A 19258-nucleotide genomic window follows, 5' to 3' on the forward strand; every position below is an offset into this window, starting at 1 on the left:
CATATCTCATCGCAGGTAACAGCTCTTATGAATAAGACAGTTTTGCATGGACTTGGAAGGAACACTCGATATGCTTCTGTGATAACAATTTTATTCTAACAAGCATGTGACATTCTATCATGCAGGTCAAACATGCGTCAATAATTCATTTGCGAGACTATGCATTTAACTAAATTGAATAACCAAACTCTTATGCATTTGCGAGATTATGCATTCGACTAATATGAATAACTAAAACTCTTATGCAATTACGAGATTATGCATTTGACTAAAATGAATGAATAAACACTTATGCATTTGCGAGACTATGCATTTGACTAAAATGAATGAATAAACACTTATGCATTTGCGAGACTATGCATTTAACTAAATTGAATAACTCAAAACTATTATGCATTTGCGATATTATGCATTAACTAATATGAATGAATAAACACTTATGCATTTGCGAGACTATGCATTTAACTAAATTGAATAACTCAAAGCTCTTATGCATTTGCGATATTATGCATTAACTAATATGAATGAATAAACACTTATGCATTTGCGACATTATGCATTTAACGTACTGAATGACTAAAAACCCTCCTAACAATCGTAACCTCTACCTTTCCACCAGACATCTCATTAGTTCGCCCATGTATCGATCACATTCGGCGACTGGCCGAGTTTGAAAACAAGCATGACACACTTCCTATGGCGGTAATAAAGCACTTATTGTATCCCAGAGGCGAAAGTATATGTCAATAGATTCATCGGCAAGTATAAAATACTTTTAACGGAATGTTTGATATAATGGTGGGTGAGGGCGTGTGTGTGGGAGGGCGAATCTGTCTCTGTTTTAATTAATGCTTCGGCGAGACTCTATGACAAAGGAAACTGGTTTGACAAGATTTTCTCTTTCTGTGTACGGTCGATTCGTAATGAGGATTTCGAGAGGTTGAGTTTGCCTCGACGAGTCTATTGATCGCCTATGTGATGAGCGGAACAAGGGAAAGGCACGGAAAACAACCTCACTCTTATAACCGACGGACTCTTAAACACTCGATGGGCCACGATTCCTCATGGCCAGCTGATGGTTCATGTAGTTGATAATCAGTCTTCCGATAATTGTGTAGGGTTGATATGATGGTAAGGACGAAATAGATAGTCTAAAGGGGGGTGGGCGTCGACGCGAGCGCGTGTGAGCCTACGTGAGGGAAGTTGTGGGTACGAACGACTTTCGGAGAAGGGCCCTCTTTGTCGCGGCTGCGGTGATCGGCCGCTTCAGACTCCTCCCTCGGCTGAGCCCGTACGAAGATTGACGGCGCGGCTGCGCTCGTTTGCGTGGTCAGGCGAGCACGTGTGTGGTGGCGGCAAGGGAGCTGGCTCGTTCACTCGTGTGCGGCAGGCGAGCACCTCGGCGATGCACGTCAAGGCGATGCACGTCAAGGCGACGCACGTCGCCACCCCACGAGCCTTGTCCTTCTGGATGACGAGAGCTTCTTCGTTGGCGGCGACGAGGAGAGATGGCTGTCGCCCTGGAGATCTCTGGTGGGGCCTTAGCCCGGAGACGAGATGAGATGTAGGCCGGAGCTCGTGAAGATCTGTGGTGGAGCCGAAGCCCTGGCGACGAGATGGGGCTCAGAGCCCTGGCGATCTGCTTTGGATGGATTTTCCTTCGGTTTATATGGGAAAATTCCACTCAGTTTCCCGAGTTGTTCAAAGTCTGTCATAAAACATTCCTGTGGGTGTGGACCATCTGCGTCCGTGTGTGTGTCGTGTGCGTGTCCGTCCGTGTGTTTATTAGCTTTGAAGACACAGCTGTGTGTCGTTCTGGAAGGAAGGGGTGGGGGGAGGCGTCGTGACGGCGCCACCTGAGTTATCCATTAACCAGACCGATGATTCGCGTTCGCCTCGAGTTATATATATAAAAAATATTCGAATCCATGTTTTTGTTACTGAATAATATTTGTCGCGAAAACCTACGCGTTAAGCGAGCTTATTTATTCCCTCCCTTGCTCGGGGATCATATCTTTTGTCTCACACAGCTTAAGTTGTTTTTGGTTTGGAAGTTGAAATGCGACTTATTTCCATTATGCCCAAGTTATGCCGAAACCGTGTTCACGATGTTTCATCGTGACCCGATCTCTCATGTAAATGTTATTTCCTCGCGTGTGCAATTTTTGCTGTCCGTGTTGTGGGGAGACAAAGACGGTTGTTTCCACGGTGGGAGCACCCGGTGCATGCGCTTATTTATTTATTTTCCGAAGACGTGTTAATTTCCTTTGAGCCATTGCCCGGGAGTTTTATTGGTGTCATTTCCTGGCTTTGTTGTGTGAGTGTAGAGATCCTCTCGGGAAGACAAAGATGGCCGTGAGTTGCTCGCTTCTCATGGGGTGTTGCGTTTGGTTGATTATGAGAGGCTTCCCCGCCCTTAATTCTCCTAGGGGATATCCACTTTAATTCCGTACTTATTATTTGACTTCTTGTGATTATTTAATCTGATATCCCGGCTAGGAATTTTGTTTTGGAGCGAAATAGATGCCATAATTATTCTTTGATGCTTCGGCCCGGCCGTGTAGATATTCTTTAAAGGTAAATAATGTCAGTATTTAATTAACAATGATGGGTCGCGATTCTGGTGCAGACTGTAGTCTGGTTTTCAATTGGAGTGAGGATGGATACTGTTTGCTTACTTCATGGCTAAGTTGGTAACTTTGTGTATCTAACATGGTTCAAAGACCCGTCTGTGCTTTTTGTCGTCAATGCTGTTTCTTTGTTAAGAATATAATTATCTCTTCCTCCGTGGTGCCTGGTTTTGTGAGGTTTTTTTAACAAAAGGATGTCCTCCTGACCCCCCCCCCTGCCTGCAATTCCCCCCTCCCTTGTTCCTCTTGTGTGAAATTCGGGGAGTTTTTATTACCTTTATTGCCCCCTTTCATGTCCGCTAGTCTTTTGATCTGAGGTATGCGCAGCTGTGGGAGTGTGGGGGCGTGTTTGTTCCCACGTTGCCGCGTGTCTATTAAAAAACGATATTATCTATGTTGGCAGAATAATTCTTAAAAAGAAAATATTAAAAAAATATAAAAAGGGGGTACATACACAACACGCGCATACACGCCGTGTCTGTGTGTGTATGCACATACACCCCGTGTGTGTTTGTGCGCGTGCACCCTGTGTGTGTGCGCGCATGCACCCTGTGTTTGTGTGTGTGCGCGTGCACCCCGTGTGTGTGTATGTGTGTTTTTGCGATCGGGATAGAGTCATCTTGTTGTGTGACTTCAATGCCCGAGTTGGTCATGATGCTGGCACCTGGTCTAGAGTGATTGGAAGGCATGGGCCAGATCAGCTCAATAACAACGGTAGGAGGCTGCTAGATTTTTGTGCAGCCCATGGGCTTGTAATTACCAACACGCTGTCACAGCATCGGCGCATCCACACAACATCATGGATGCATGCCGGGTCCGAGCAAGAACATCTGGTGGACTACATAGTGACGGATCAGTGGATGCGAGCCCATGACCTTGACACCAGGACCTACCGTGGAGCTGATCTTCCCTCTGACCATCGACTAGTCATCTGTAAGATGCGCCTGCCATTCTTCCACTCCGGTGGTGGGTGTACACCCAGGACCCCGTTCCAACCTAAGGTGGCCTGGTCTCAGCTGATGAAAGTTGCAAGCGAGAATTTCATCAGCACTTGCGGCTGGGGTTGGCATCATCACCCACACCTCCTGATGTCGAGGGTAAATGGGTGAGGTTTAGGTCTGTGACTCAGCAGCTGCAATGGCTGCTTTGGGTACGTGGACAAAACCTCCCCAGAGACCCTGGCTGACAGAGGAGGTGTTCAGGATGGTTGAGAAAAAGTGGTAGGTCCACTCTAATTGTTTACAGCATCCCACGTCAGAGAATGAGGAGGCTTACTGCAGCCTTCGCTCGGAGGTTCGGAGAGCCGTGTTGCTGAGGAGATGAAGTCTGCCTCAGTGGCCCGCGATCACAAATCCCTATTTAACTCCATCAAAAAAGTAACCTGCAGCGCCACACTTATTACCATCATTAGGGGAAAAACCGGTGATCCAATCTCCGACCCCAGGAACAGGTTTGCAGATTTGCTGAACATTTCTGTGAGGTCCTGGGGGAGGGGAAATCCCTCAGCCAGGAAAACATCGTGGCACAAAGTGGGGATGATCCTGCTAAGGTTGCGGTGCCTCAAATATTGGAAGAAGAAGTCACCCCCTGTGAGTGGCTGGCTGAGGTGCCATCTGTTGAGAAAGTACTGAAGGCGATCTGGAGTCTGAGACCAGGAAAGGCACCGGGCAGAGATGTTCTCCCAAGCGAAATGCTGAGAGGGGGGCGTTTGTGCACAGACTGCCCTACATGACAGCATAACAACAGTCTTGACCACTGGACGGGTTCCGCAGGATTGGAAGGATGCCGTGGTGGTCCCCCTCTTTAAGAAGGGGACCGCGCAGACTGTAACAACTACAGGGGCATTTCACTACTCAGTGTGCCGGGATAGGTCCTGGCAAGGATTTATCAACATCGCCTTGCTAGGCACGCTGAGGAGAGGCTTGCGGAGCCCCAATGCAGTTTCAGGAAAGGGTGGTCCTACACAGATGCCATATTTTCTGGCCATCTGCTACAGCAGAGGTGTAGGGAATTCCAACAAGACCTACATCTCTGCTTTATTGACCTGTTCAAGGCCTATGATACCATCAGTAGGCCTGGGTGTGGGTTGTTCTTCGTGCTTTCAGAGTCCCTGACCCTCTGCTGTGTGCGCGTACACCCCGTGTGTGCGCGCATACACCCCGTGTGTGCGCACGTACTCCCCGTATGTGTGTGTGCGTACACCCCGTATGTGGGCTCGTACAGCCCGTGTGTGTGTGTGCGCGTGTACAACCCGTGTGTGTGTGTGTGTACAGCCCGCGTATGTGTTTGTGCTCATACAGCCCGCATGTGTGTGTGTATGTGCACACGTACAACCGGTGTGTGTGTGCATGCACCCACGTATGTGTGTGCGTACACCCCATGTGTCTGCACGAGGTCACCCCCCGTGTGTGCGCGTACACCCCGCGTGTCTGTGCGCGCATACACCCAGTGTCTGTGTGTGTGCACCCCGTGTGTGTATGCGTGCGTATACCCCGTGTGTGTATGCGTGGGTACACCCCGTGTGTGTTTGCGCGCACATACACCCCGTGTGTGTGTGTGTTTGTGCGTACACCCCGTGTGTGTGTGTTTGTGCATACACCCCGTATGTGTGTGTCCGTACACCCCGTGTGTGTGTGCATACACCCTGCGTGTTTGTGCGTACACCCCGTGTGTGTGCGCGCGTGTAGACTCCGTGTATGCGCAGTACTCCCCGTATGTGTGTGTGTATACGTACAGCCCGTGTGTGTGTGCGCGCATACAGCCCGTGTGTGCTCGCTTACATCCCGTGTGTGCACGCGTATACACTGTGTGTCTGTGTGCGCGTAAAGCCCGTGTGTGTTTGTGTGCGCGTGTACAACCCATGTGTGTGTTTGCATGTACGGCCTGCGTGTGTGTTTGTTCTCATACAGCCTGTGTGTGTGTTTGTTTGTGCACGTACACCCCTTGTGCGCCGTCCATGCAGCTGCATGAGAAACTATCCTGAACCTAGCACGAGGAGGAACAAAGACCGAATGGGTCGCTCGCTGCTGCTGTTCTTCTTGATGCTCGTTTTGTAATGTACGCGGGAACGTGGCTGAAAATTCTGCTTCTGTAAAAATTCCACAAAAATCATGTTAAGTGGAGCGTGTTAATCGAGCTCTGTCCCCTACTTGTAAGTCGTTTGAAAACGGATTCGTGTTCATAAGGGACTATCTGTACGTGTGTGTGTCAACGGTAATGGTAATGGATTGTTTTTGATAGGGAGCCGTTTGTGCCCATGTCTCTACAAGCAGAAAACATGTAAGTGACTCACACCGCATCTCATCTTACACATTATAAAGGACAGCCCCAGTGGCAGCTGACCCTGTGCACAATAAGATGACTCAGCTCCTGGCCTGAAAGTGGTCATTGTTCTACCAGTGCGTGTGGTGGTTACTCTGTAATCCCAACGGAGTAACTCTTATGGATTGTATCGAATTTGGCAAATTTCAACCGTGACATGAAACATGCAATGGCCAGCACTTTACAAACAGCATCAGGTGATATTTAACATCCACTGTGAAGCACATGGCAGGTATTTTAAGTGTAACACACCCACAGTAATAACCAGGCGGCCTGCAGTATTCCAACCGTGAATTCCTCACTAAGCGGTGAACGCACTACTGCTGAACCGCGACAATGCCCCCAATACTGTGTGTCTACACCCCATGTGTGCGTACACCCCGCGTGTATCTACACCCCGTGTGCGTGTGTGTGTAGTGTAGTAACTCGGCGGGAGACGACTTCACGGGTAACACACTCTTTATTTTATCAAACTCGTTCACAGGTGACTAACACCTACTTTGTATCTCGGGTGACAAACACCCACTTAGTATCTCGGGTGACAAACACCCACTTAGCTACTTGGCGACTAACGCCCACTGAGCTACTCGGATGACCAACATCCACTTAGTATCTCGGGTGACAAACACCCACTTAGCTACTTGGCGACTAACGCCCACTGAGCTACTCGGATGACCAACATCCACTTAGTATCTCGGGTGACAAACACCCACTTAGCTACTCGGCGACTAACGCCACTGAGCTACTCGGATGACCAACATCCACTTAGCTACTCGGCGACTAACGCCCCTGAGCTACTCGGGACACTCCCTGCCCGGGGTATCCGTCTCGACTGTGGGTCCCCAGCCCGACCCACGGGGGCGTCGGACCCCGGGTCCCACAGCCTCGCCTCCGAGCCACACAGGGCCCCTGTCCCCACAAGGATGGCGGGACTAGGGGTCTCGTGGCACTAGGTCTTCAGCTCCGTCTTCGGGTCTTCAACTGGGTAACTCTCCCCGAGTGCTCTCGCGCGTCCCCCTTTATACCCCACCTGCGGACGTCGCTGCGAGCACCCACTTATTCGACCAATCGCCGGGCGCTGGCTACGATCCTCTTTTCCCACATCTCATCGTGCCTCACCACTCACGCCGCGCCGCCCCGTCATCTGTCACTCCCGGCGCGCGCGTCCACACCACGCCCACAACGCGTGCCCAACCCCGCACCCCGCGCCGCCCCGTGATCCATCACTGTCACAGTCGGCGCACGTCAATACCACCACTACATGTGCACCACGTGTGTGCCATCTTTGTTTAAAAAGCAGCTGCATTAGCCAATGGCCTGAAGATCACCCAGTCCCTTTTGGCATCAGCAGGAGATGGGACAGATGCCATTCCCAGCCATTGTCCATTAACTCTGCATATGATTCACGGTTGTGGATAGACCGGTCTCTCTTTGGATGTCACCACCATGCTGCTGGTTTACTTACTCGTTTCAATTAATTCCCCAAATTTCCACAAATTACACCGATGTGCGATTTCGCATTTGTTTTGTACTTGCTCACTGCCCCACTCAGCCATGAAGATTTACAGATTGTGTTTAAACTGATTTCTTTAGAACAGCTTTGTTGTCCATCCCCCCCCACCTCCAATTAGAATGTTTGGCTGCGTATGGTGCAAAATAAATTCTATATACATCCATACTTTGGTGTGTGTATGTGGTTAAGTCTCAAGATCCAGCGTGTAGCCTCGAACAGAAAGTTGGTGCAAGTGCTCTTAGCAAGAACCTATGAAGGCTGCACGGCACACGAGGGGTGTTGAGTTCGTTCAGTTAATTTTGAAGTACCCAGTGAGCTAAGAAGCTTTTCGGTCAGTTTTCAGAGAAAATGTAATGAATATCATTATGTAACACAATTTTTGTTCCTGGGTTGTAAGTGTTATTTCATAATTGCTTATGCCTAAAAAGTATAGAAAATGGCTATTATTCACCACAAACTTTGTTTTTGTGACCAGGACAGTGATAATTTGAAGTGTACCTATTTTCAATGAGAAAACGGGCGAATTTGTGTGTTTTCAGGCACATAAAGTGAGAAAAAATAAACATATGAATCAAAATTAACATATATTTATACTAAAGTAATACAAAATTTACTACTAAATATTTAGAAGTGAGATTTACGATTATACTGTAAATCACTTTCACAAATCAGCCCCCAAATGTAGTCTCCCATCATGTTCTCGTTATACTGTCTTTGGTAGCGGCGTTCAAAGTCCAGTATATCCTGGTGGAAGTGCTCGCCTTGCTCCTCCGAGTACGCTTCCCATGTTCTCCTTGAATTTATCAAGATGAGCATCAAGGATATGGACTTTGAGGGACATCCTACAGCCCATTGTGCCGTAAATCTTCACCAGAGACTCAACCAGCTCCACATAGTTTTTGACCTCATGATTGAGCAGGAAGCCTCGAATGACTGCGACAAAGCTGTGCCAAGCTGCTTTCTTCTTCCTAGTGAGCTTCTTGGGGAATTCATTGCACTCCAGATCTTCTTTATCTGTGGTCCGACAAAGACACCGGCTTTGACCTTTGCCTCAGACAGCTTAGGGAAGAAGTCTTGAAGGTACTTGAAGGCTGCCGACTCCTTATCTACAGCTCTGACAAATTGTTTCCTAAGGCCCATTTTGATTTGAAGTGGTGGCATCGGCACCTTCCGGGGGTCCACCAGTGGCTCCCACTTGACATTGTTCCTCTCCATAGAGAACTTGGTCCGCTGTAGCCAGTCCTCCCTGTGGTAATGCGCATTGGTGTACCTGCTGTCCCAAAGGCAAAGATAGCAGGGAAACTTGGTAAAACCGCCTTGGAGACCCATCAGGAATGCCACCATTTTGAAGTATTCGCTGACCTCCCAGCTGTACTCATCATAATTAAAGGCGTCCAGCAAGGTCTTGATGCTGTTGTAATCCTCTTTGAGGTGCACCGAGTGAGTCAGGAGGGGAGACTGGTACTTGTTACCATTAATGGGGCAGCACAGCTTTGAGGCACCTGGATGAGCTGTCAAGGAAGAGGCACCACTCATTCTGGTTACAGGCGATTTCGATTGCCTCGAACAGACTGGTCACATTGTGGCAGAAGCAGAGCCTATCTTGACAGGTGAAGAAGCTGGAAAAAGATTGGCGACGCTTCCTCTGATCTGCGACTAGCACACTTGCATTCAATAAGTTCCACTGCTTGAGCCTAGACGTCAAAAGCTTGGCATTGGACTTGGTGAGACCAAGATCTCTGATCAAGTTGTTGAGGTCTTTTTGGTTGGGGTAGTATGGGTTTCTCTCCTCAGCTCTATCTCTGAAATTGTCATCTGGATTTACAACGTCATCCTCGCTCTCTGAATTGCTGCTCTCTTTTAAAGCTCTCTCTCCGGAGGAGTGGGTACGGGGAGCTCATGGCAGTATGACACCAGGGCAATGGATGAAGGACGGTCCGGATACGTGATAGCAGGAGCATTCTTGCCAGTCCGACGTTTGGAAGGGTCCACCATGCAGAAGTAGCAGTTGCTTGAGTGGTCAGTGGGTTCCCGCCAAATTCTTGGGATAGCGAACTTCATGGCTCTCTTTTCCCTCTGTACCATCCTACAAACATACATTTATTTTACCCATGACTAAAGTGTAACGTTGAAAATTGTAAAACATTCTAAAATTAAAAACTTTTACAATTTTTTTTATTTTTTACAAATTTCATAACATAAAATTCCGAGCAACAATTGTCCATCTTACCTTCCAGATTTTTTTGCATTGCGCCACGTGAAATGAGGTGCCCAGGGTTTGTCTTAATCCCCCACAGGCATGCCGAAATATGCCTTGTAGGCCTCACACATCTTAGCAGATGCTTCCACTGAGTACTTTTTCGCTCTTGTCTTGATACATTGGCCGCAGTTTTAGCAAAATGCGTCTGTTGGATGCTTGCAGCCTCTTGATGCCATCTCAGAAAAATGCAGATATGTATCCACTTAGCAGCTGGAACTAAACTGAACTGGTGGATTTAAGGCCCCCGTATTTATACTACTATTTATATTACTGGAAAGTTCTAGACTGTTCTAGAAGTTACTCCAAGTTTACTTTGGACTGAATCTATCAGGAATATCCTGGAAAATAGGCACATTTCTCAATAACACCGTCCTGGTCACAAAAGCAAAACAGAATGACAATAACAGACACCATTTTCAAACACAACGATGCTCATAAGTGGACTTGGTACCAGAGCACCTTGGGCCGAAGTTGTATCATCGGACTTAAGGCAGTATATTCTGGATACTCGCGTGAATAGAGGGGCAGAGTTCTCAACTGATCATGAAGCCATCCAGATATATAAACATAGACATACCTTCAACCGAGAAGATGGATACAAATTGAGCAATCATTGGAAGCATGTTATTAACCAGGTAAAACCATAACTGTTTATGGTTGTTCCATCATATCTCCCGGGTATTAGTCTATTTTTCCGAGTTAATTCCCCCCCCCCGCAAACCCAGCGTTCGCAGCCTCCCACTTACAGCCCCGCCCACTTCCCCCCCCCAGCTTCACATCCTCTCTCTCCCTAACGCTCACGTAGCGCCCCCCCCACATCCCCCTACCCCACACCCCCACTCTCTCTCTCTCCCCCCTTGCTCCTCCTCCCCTTTCTTACCTATATAACCTCTTGCCACGGCAGCTCTATCGCCTACTGCATTGGCATTGTTGCTGCATTGGCACTCGTGCACTGCCCATGCTCCTGGTGCTGTTGATACACGTGGGCTACGCCCATCCCCAAACCTTAATAAACAGTTTGCCTTTAGAGGCTGACTCCTTTGCCTGATGACGACCGCTTGTGTTGCGATCGAAACATTGTGATTTTTTTATTTCTAACTACGTGACTTTACTGAAAGAACCAAAGAGTATGGATTCCTGCAGTCACGAAAGCTTCAAATCAAGTTTGTGGGGAATAATAACCATTTTCAATACTTTTGAGGCATAAGCAATTAGAAAATAACACTTACTATCCAGGATCAAACAAAGATTGTTACACAGTGTAATACAAACAATCTGGTAATTTCAAATATAATATTTATCTTTTAAAAGTTTTAGCCAATTAAGGAATTGCAAGCCTTCTCGGTCGGGGGTGGTCTCTCTCCTATTCCGGAGTAAACCCTGGTGAGAGGCCCTGGTCAGGTGTAGGGATACTCACAAGCCCCCGCCTGGGTGCTGTTCAGTTGTAGTTTGTCCCAGTGGATGAGAGGGTTGCCTCCATAAGACTTCCGGTCTCAGAAAGGAAAACTATTGACTGTTGCCTGTGCTTATGCACCAAACAGCAGTTCAGAGTATTCGGCCTTCTTGGAGACGGTAGGTGCAGTGGTCGATAGAGTGCCGTCTATCGACTCAATAGTCTTACTAGGCAAATTCAATGCTAACGTGGGAAATAATGTAGATACTTGGAGAGGCGTGATGGAAGGAATGGCTGCCCTGATTTGAACCCGAATGGTGATATGTGATTGGAATTATGTGCTAGTCACAGAATGTCAATAACAGACACCATTTTCGGACACAACAATGCTCATAAGTGGACTCCGTACCAGAGCACCTTTGGCTGAAGGTCAATGATTGACTTTATAGTTGTATCATTGGACTTAATGAAAGTATGTTCTGGATACTCGTGTGAATTGAGGGGCAGAGTTCTCAACTGATCACCACCTGGTGGTAAGTTGGATCCGAAGCTTGGGGCACCGACCAGATAGAGGTGGTAGGCCCACACGAATAGTGCGGGTTTTCTGGGAATGTCTGGTTGAAGACCCAGTGTAGAAAGATTTGAACTTCTACCTTCAGAAAAAAACTTATCCTGCACTCCAGGCGAGGTCATGGACATTGGGTCCGAGTGGACAATGTTCAGGACCTCGATTGTCGATGCAGCTGTGGAAAACTCTGGTCTAAAGGCAGTTGGTGCCTGTCATGGCAGCAACCCTAGGTAGGCCTCGGCAAGGTAAGGTAAGAGGTAAAAGGTAAAAACAACAAGCCTACCTTTACCATACCTTTTACCTTACCCCATACAAAATACCCGATTAGAGGGTAATTACTGGGGTACTACACATGAAAAAGGTTTATAACGGTAAATGCTAGGTAGAGCGCTTTATTCATATAGAATACTCTCGATGATTCCAATTTTACACAATTTATTTTAACTCACTATGTCTGTTGTTGTATCCTCAAATCTTGTAACTCAATTTTAACCCACTTCCCAGTGTGGTATCGACTGCAAACTTGGTATAGATATGCCATACTGATGACAATATTATATTCTATCATTAAAAAATTACTATTTTTAAACATTCTTTTTTATATGTTATGTTTCGGCTTGGGTCTAATTGTCCATGCTCAACTGACGTTGGCTGTAATTGGCCACGGTCCCTTACGTTATGGCAAGCTTCGGGGCCACTTGCTGGAGTCGTGGAGTTCTGCCATTACTAGTACATTTCATAAAAGCGTGTTATAAAAAGTTTTTTTTTTATATTACTCAGTAAATGGAGGCCACGGACTGCTCCACGGAACTTTTAACAGGAAAACATTTTGTGCTACCTTTACCCTACCGGGTAATACTTCTGAGCTACCTTTACCCTACCCTTTACCTTACCCCTTTGCATGTCTACACCTTTACCCTTTACCCTTTTACCCGGTAAAAAGTGTAAATTACCTTACCTTGCCGAGGACTAACCCTAGGACCTGCTCGTGGACACCAGTAGTGCAGGAAGCTTTCAAGTTGAAGAAGGATACTTTCTGAGCTCAATTGAGAGGTACCGGCTTGCCAAGAGGGCGGCAGGGATAGTAGTCGCTGATCCGAAAGCCCAAGCATGAGAGGAGTTTGGAGAGGCCATGGAGAGGGACTATCGGTAAGCCTCAAAGATATACTGCCATACCATCCAACGCCTTAGAAGAGGTTGACGAGACATGGTTCAGGCTATTCTCAGTAAGGGTAGCGTAACATTGAACTCAACTAATTAGATAGTTGAGACGTGGAAGGAACACTTTAAGGACCTCCTCAACCCTAGAAACAGCGAATCTATCACAGCTACTTAATTCGCTGTGGTGGTCGAGGGCCTTCGTAGCGGCAAAGCTGCTGAGGTGGACGAGATTCACCCCGAGATATTGAAAGTGTAGTGTAGTATTGCACGCGAAGCTGATGAGAGGCAGGTGTGTAATGGAGTGGCACACGCACAGCTGATGAGAGGAACGTGTGGTAATTGAGTGACGCACGTGCAGCTCAGGAGAAGCGTCTGTGTGTGGGCTACGGGTTGGCTGTTGGGCAGATCCTGGAACGTGGGCGGAGTCTAGCTGGGGGAATAAAAGCCGGCGTGCGGGAACGCACGCGATTCTTCTTTCTAGATTTGAAGTTTTCGTGACTGCAAGGATCCATACTCTTTGGTTCTTTTGGTAAAGCCACGTAGGTAAACAATGATCAGCCACGGCAGAATAATTCTTCCTACCGTATTTCAAATCTGACTTGTGCTCGCGAATGCGGTCAGATACATGTTGTGATCTGATCCCATCCGTAAAGGATGTCATCCCTGACTTACATTACCCTGGGGTCTACAAAAACTGAGTTGCATTTGTGGTGATTTTTACATTGGGGAAACGAAACGGCATGTATCTGACCACATCTGCGAGCACAAGGCAGATTTGAAATACGGCAGGACGAACACTTCTGCCGTGGCTGACCATTGCTATAACGTGGTGGGCTCTCATGATATTGGGTTCTCCGATACCAAGGTACTCTGCAAGCCGTCTGGATACCACCAAAGATTTGTCCATGAAGCCATACAGATATACAAACATAGACATAATTTCAACCGAGAAATGGATTCTTCAAATTGAGCAATCATTGGAAATATGTTATTAACCATGTTAAACTTTAGCCGCCACTCTCCCCCGCTCCGCGTCCCCCCCCCCCACCCCATCCGTGGTACAGGAGGCTCAGTAGGAGCAGCTTTCCCTTCCTGGCTCCCCCCCCCCACCCTGCTTCCGTCCTCCCTGGCTCCTCCCTCCTCCTCTTACCCTATACAACAATCTCTCATCACAAATATCTCTCTCTGCAGTAATTTTGCTGTGGCTATTTACACCTGATGAAGGAAGCTTGTGTTGCCTCCGAAACGTCGTGATTTAATTTAGTTGTTTTCATTTTTGTTTTATGACATTTATTTATTTATCCCCTACGTGAATTTACCGAAAGAATTAAAGAGTAGGGATTCTTCTTCTTTGTCTTGAGCAGGTGTGGGCGGTGTAGGAGAGAGTAGGGGTAGCTAGTAGGGATTAAGGTGTGCCACGCATAGTGTTATGCGTGAAATGTAGTGTGCGCTCACAACTGGCGTGTATGGAGATTCATAAAGATTGAGCAGGTGTTACGTTACCTTGCCTCAGAGTTAGTTCCACACTACAAAAGCACTGGACAGTTTAGGGTTGAAAAATGTCCAAGCTATGTCAAAAAGAGGGATTTTTCTCACTATATCTAAATTAGCATGATACAATATCATGGTTAAATGCTTTTTCAAAGATTGTTCAACAAGACTTTTAAGTGAAACTTTAGCCCTATTTGAAGATCTAATGCAAATAATTAAATGGTCGCTTAAGTGGCTTTTCAACACACCAGTGAGGCAAAATTTGCGTGGTGCATTGGTCTGTAATACATCTAAGTATAGTGATCCACATTTTTTAGGTTAGGACGAGTATGTGAATTTATTGGTTGAGAAAGGTTAAATTCACTTGCAAATGATAGCGCCTCTACTGGAGGGTCGATCCAGTTCTAATTTAAATCGCCCATTATGGTCAATTCATCCTTCGGTAGAGCAGAAATAAACTCGATAATTGTTTTTTTACCCTTCTATCTGGCAACAAAACTGACACCTTTTTACAAGGAGTCATGTTTGCATAGACCACAATACCTGCAGTCATAATGCAGACAAAAACACAACTCTGATAATGTGCACCGTCCTTGAAGTTGATTGGTCCACACCCAAGACAGCTTTCCTTAGAGCCTAGTCTCACATGGGTTGGACCAGATGACGCCAAAAGGCGCACAACTCAAAGACAATGCACCATCAGAGTATGAGAGCTCGGGGTAAGCATTTACACCATGAGCTCTCATACTCTGATGGTGCATTGTCTTTGAGTTTTGCGCCTTTTGGCGTCATCTGGTCCAACCCATGTGAGACTAGGCTCTAAGGAAAGCTGTCTCGGGTGTGGACCAATCAACTTCAAGGATAGTGCACATTATCAGAGTTGTGTTTTTTGTTTGCATTATGACTGCAGGTATTGTGGTCTATGCAAACATGACTCCTTGTAAAAAGGTGTCAGTTTTGTTGCCAGATAGAAGGGTAAAAAACCAATTATCATATTTTTACTGGCAAATGAGGTTCCAATGGTGTAAATGCTTACCCCGAGCTCTCATACTCTGATGGTGCATTGTCTTTGAGTTTTGCGCCTTTTGGCGTCATCTGGTCCAACCCATGTGAGACTAGGCTCTAAGGAAAGCTGTCTCTGGTGTGGACCAATCAACTTCAAGGACAGTGCACATTATCAGAGTTGTGTTTTTTGTTTGCATTATGACTGCAGGTATTGTGGTCTATGCAAACATGACTCCTTGTAAAAAGGTGTCAGTTTTGTTGCCAGATAGAAGGGTAAAAAACCAATTATCATATTTTTACTGGCAAATGAGGTTCCAATGGTGTAAATGCTTACCCCGAGCTCTCATACTCTGATGGTGCATTGTCTTTGAGTTGTGCGCCTTTTGGCGTCATCTGGTCCAACCTATGTGAGACTAGGCTCTAAGGAAAGCTGTCTCGGGTGTGGACCAATTAACTTCAAGGACAGTGCACATTATCAGAGTTGTGTTTTTTGTTTGCATTATGACTGCAGGTATTGTGGTCTATGCAAACATGACTCCTTGTAAAAAGGTGTCAGTTTTGTTGCCAGATAGAAGGGTAAAAAAACAATTATCATATTTTTACTGGCAAATGAGGTTCCAATGGTGTAAATGCTTACCCCGAGCTCTCATACTCTGATGGTGCATTGTCTTTGAGTTTTGCGCCTTTTGGCGTCATCTGGTCCAACCCATGTGAGACTAGGCTCTAAGGAAAGCTGTCTCTGGTGTGGACCAATCAACTTCAAGGACAGTGCACATTATCAGAGTTGTGTTTTTTGTTTGCATTATGACTGCAGGTATTGTGGTCTATGCAAACATGACTCCTTGTAAAAATGTGTCAGTTTTATTGCCAGATAGAAGGGTAAAAAACCAATTATCATATTTTTACTGGCAAATGAGGTTCCAATGGTGTAAAAGAAATAAACTCCTTGATAATAGTTTCAGCCTCTTTACTGCTACCTTAAGAAGGTCTATATTATCACATTATGAAGTCGTTCTGATTATTATTTAAGGATACATTTATCACCAACCCTTCAAGAGACCCTTTTGCTTTGACTGCACTAATCCGAGTGCTTTTAATATTACTTTGAATATAAATGGCTGTCCCACCACCTTTAGTTTCTCTATCAAGACGAAAGAGATTGTAGTTTTCAATTGCAATCCGATCATTTTTGTAACCGGAGAGAGCAGCGTCTCTGTCAGGCAAATGACATTGGGGTCTAGACTGTTCACCTCCTGCTTTAGCTGATCAAGTTTGCATAATATCTCTCATATATTAACATACATGAATCCGAATCTTCTTTTCTTCATGAAATCAGAAGCAAACAATGTAGTAGTAATATTAGGACTGCGATGAGGTTTTATACCCTCCATGAAGAGCAAAAGAAAGATTAACCATTTACAAACAGATAGTCGTGGAGGCGCTCGTCCGGTTGTGGATTGACGTAGAGGTCATCTGGGTGCGGTTATCTTTTCATGCAAGTTGTGGCAGGGTCATCGTGTGCGGTGTGCTCGCGTTTTACAGGCAGCACACCGTCGGCAAGCCAGTGCATGCATGGCTCGACGGGCTCGGAGCCACATTGGGAGAAGACGAGCGTCACAGCAGCAGGTTGGTGGCCAACACCACACCCGGCCGCCTTTGCTTCCCCGGGGCTGAAGTCTTCTCATGATATGAGCTACTCTTTTAAGGCTGAGTCAACATAGGAGAGTCCCAGGACCAGTTAAAATATATTCCCAAATGTTAATGACCATGGGCAGGAATAAAACTCAGACGACTGGGTGTTTAGCACTGTATACTAACCATTGCACTGCTGCGGCCCACGTACACATGAATTCCCACACACATGCACACAACCAATGTGATCCTGGCTTCTGAAATTGTTTTGCAGCTTTGAAGAAATCCACGATGAAATGCAACGTGCAAGTGAGCACTGCTCTGGATTGTTTTCCCTATTCACTTGACATTGTATTGCCAAAAGTCAGTTCAGAAAGGACTGCTGTAGTCAAAGATGGCATCAAAATTAGCTCGTTTGAGACCTGTTCATTGTACTTTATGCTAACTGTGATAAAATATACATTAAGTGACATCAACAGATGCAGGTCAACATCAAAGCCAGGATGAGGGTTGCTTTGTAGGTGTATGGGTTTCTATGCACCTCCAAAACAAGTTATAGATCCCTATGCAAGGTTATGGGTCCTTAATTTTAGTCTTTGGTCGCCATGTAGTTATATTGTTCGTCGTCTAATCTATGAATTACTATTTGAGGCTTTGGTCTATGTGTAAGTCTATGGGCCTTTCTGTAAAAATTTGCGTCTCTAAGTACATTGTCTTAAATCTACATATTGAGTTATCTGCTCAATAGCAGGTCCATTGTTCAAGATCTCTCCATCCCAGCTCAATTAACTCCCCCTCTTCCCCTGAATGCTTCTAAGCTGCAGCAAGGGAAGTGCAGTCTCGGTGGCTTCCGCTTGCTGAGCAGTTTGCTCGTTGTGACACTATGGCATCACGCAGCTCTACGTCATGCCCTTGAAGCGTATTTAACCATATCCATCTACGTAAGAACCAGAACTGAATTAAGAGGCGACCTTCCATCGTCCAGCCTACCACTGGAATGCACCTGCATTGCCTCCAGTTGTAACTGAGTGCAGTTTTACAATGAAGGCCCATACCACGTTTTCTACCTGGTTTATATTCGAGATGGCCCAAATGAGGGCCCACAACCTCACACCACTTGGTCCCCAGCATGTAGGCTGTGCATTCATGTGGCACTCCTCTGATTTCACCCCTGATTTAACGCGAATTGTTGATAAATGTATCAAATATCTGTGTTTATCTCCAATTATTGTGTGAGGATAATAATGGATTAGAGAAGTCACCAATGGTGCAGTGGTACTTACTTTATAATCTCCAGAGGGATGATTGATAATACTGAAGATGTTGTGGAGTCAACTCCTGTTGATAATTACAGTTGAGACCTTCTTATTGTGACTGTAGCTCTGATCACAGCAACAGCAGTGAGGAGAATGTTAATAAATTACATTTCTTATCACGGTCATTGCAGGAAAGGATTTGCTGCCAAGGGACTATTGGATCTCTTGGATCTCTAGCATGTGAGTGTATGCGCATGTTTACTACACATCGTTTGTGCTGGAGCCTCTCAGAGCGTGCTTTAAAATGTGTAATGACAGGGTTCCACATGTCGGCCTCAAGGGGTAATCGCGGTTATGGGTATATTACGTGATGCCTAATTATGACGAGGGCGTATCTGGGGTAAAGGTGAAAGGCGGAGTCTGTCGAAGCTCCGGGAACCTGCTTGAAGGTTCTGGAAGGGGGCGTGGCCGGAGTCAGGGCTTGCCCGCACTAGGGTGTATATAAGGGGGACTGAACCAAAGGTTTGGTGCTGTTGCGGGTCCTGGGTCCTGGCTGCGTCGCTGCTCGCCATCATCTCTCTTCGTTGTCCGACCACGTGGCCGATTTTCTACAAGGCTCTCATCGTTGCCGTCGCTGCACTAGTCAGACAGCTGCGTAGTTGGTCGCCAACGATGGGGTTGTGTGATAGGGTTGGCTATGTGTAGCTGCGTTATATAAATGTATTGCCCAGTGTGTTACTAATAAATAAGAAGCCTTCTACACAACGTGTCTCGGAAGCTGCTCACTACACATGTAGTCATCGGTTAACAAGACAGATGCATTCTTGAAAATCTTGGTCGAAGGTGACATCCCATAAGATTATGTCAATAGAGGGGGTTGCGTACCAAACCCCCAACTCGATCAACAAATATATTATTACTCATATTCTTGGTTCTTTCGGTAAGTCACAAAGAAGGGAAACAATAAAATAATAAAAATATAAAACAATAAAATTATCACGACCTTCCGACTGCAACACAAGCAATCA

The 19258-nt window shown here is 46.2% G+C and overlaps 1 protein-coding gene across 11 annotated transcripts in view; it reads left to right on the plus strand.

Moving 5' to 3' along the window:
* The window catches only part of LOC144933218 (uncharacterized), a 247768-nt gene that overhangs the window by 176537 nt on the left and 51973 nt on the right, over positions 1 to 19258 (plus strand). For all 11 annotated transcript variants that reach the window (XM_078857879.1, XM_078857885.1, XM_078857888.1 and 8 more), the window contains 4 exons: positions 5871 to 5909; positions 16885 to 16968; positions 17249 to 17283; positions 18422 to 18470. In XM_078857879.1, the coding sequence (XP_078714005.1) occupies positions 5871 to 5909; positions 16885 to 16968; positions 17249 to 17283; positions 18422 to 18470 (207 nt within the window). The remainder of the gene's footprint in view (positions 1 to 5870; positions 5910 to 16884; positions 16969 to 17248; positions 17284 to 18421; positions 18471 to 19258) is intronic.

This window comes from Lampetra fluviatilis, chromosome 6 (assembly GCF_964198595.1).
Source record: "Lampetra fluviatilis chromosome 6, kcLamFluv1.1, whole genome shotgun sequence".
NCBI classification, from domain to species: Eukaryota; Metazoa; Chordata; class Hyperoartia; order Petromyzontiformes; family Petromyzontidae; genus Lampetra; species Lampetra fluviatilis.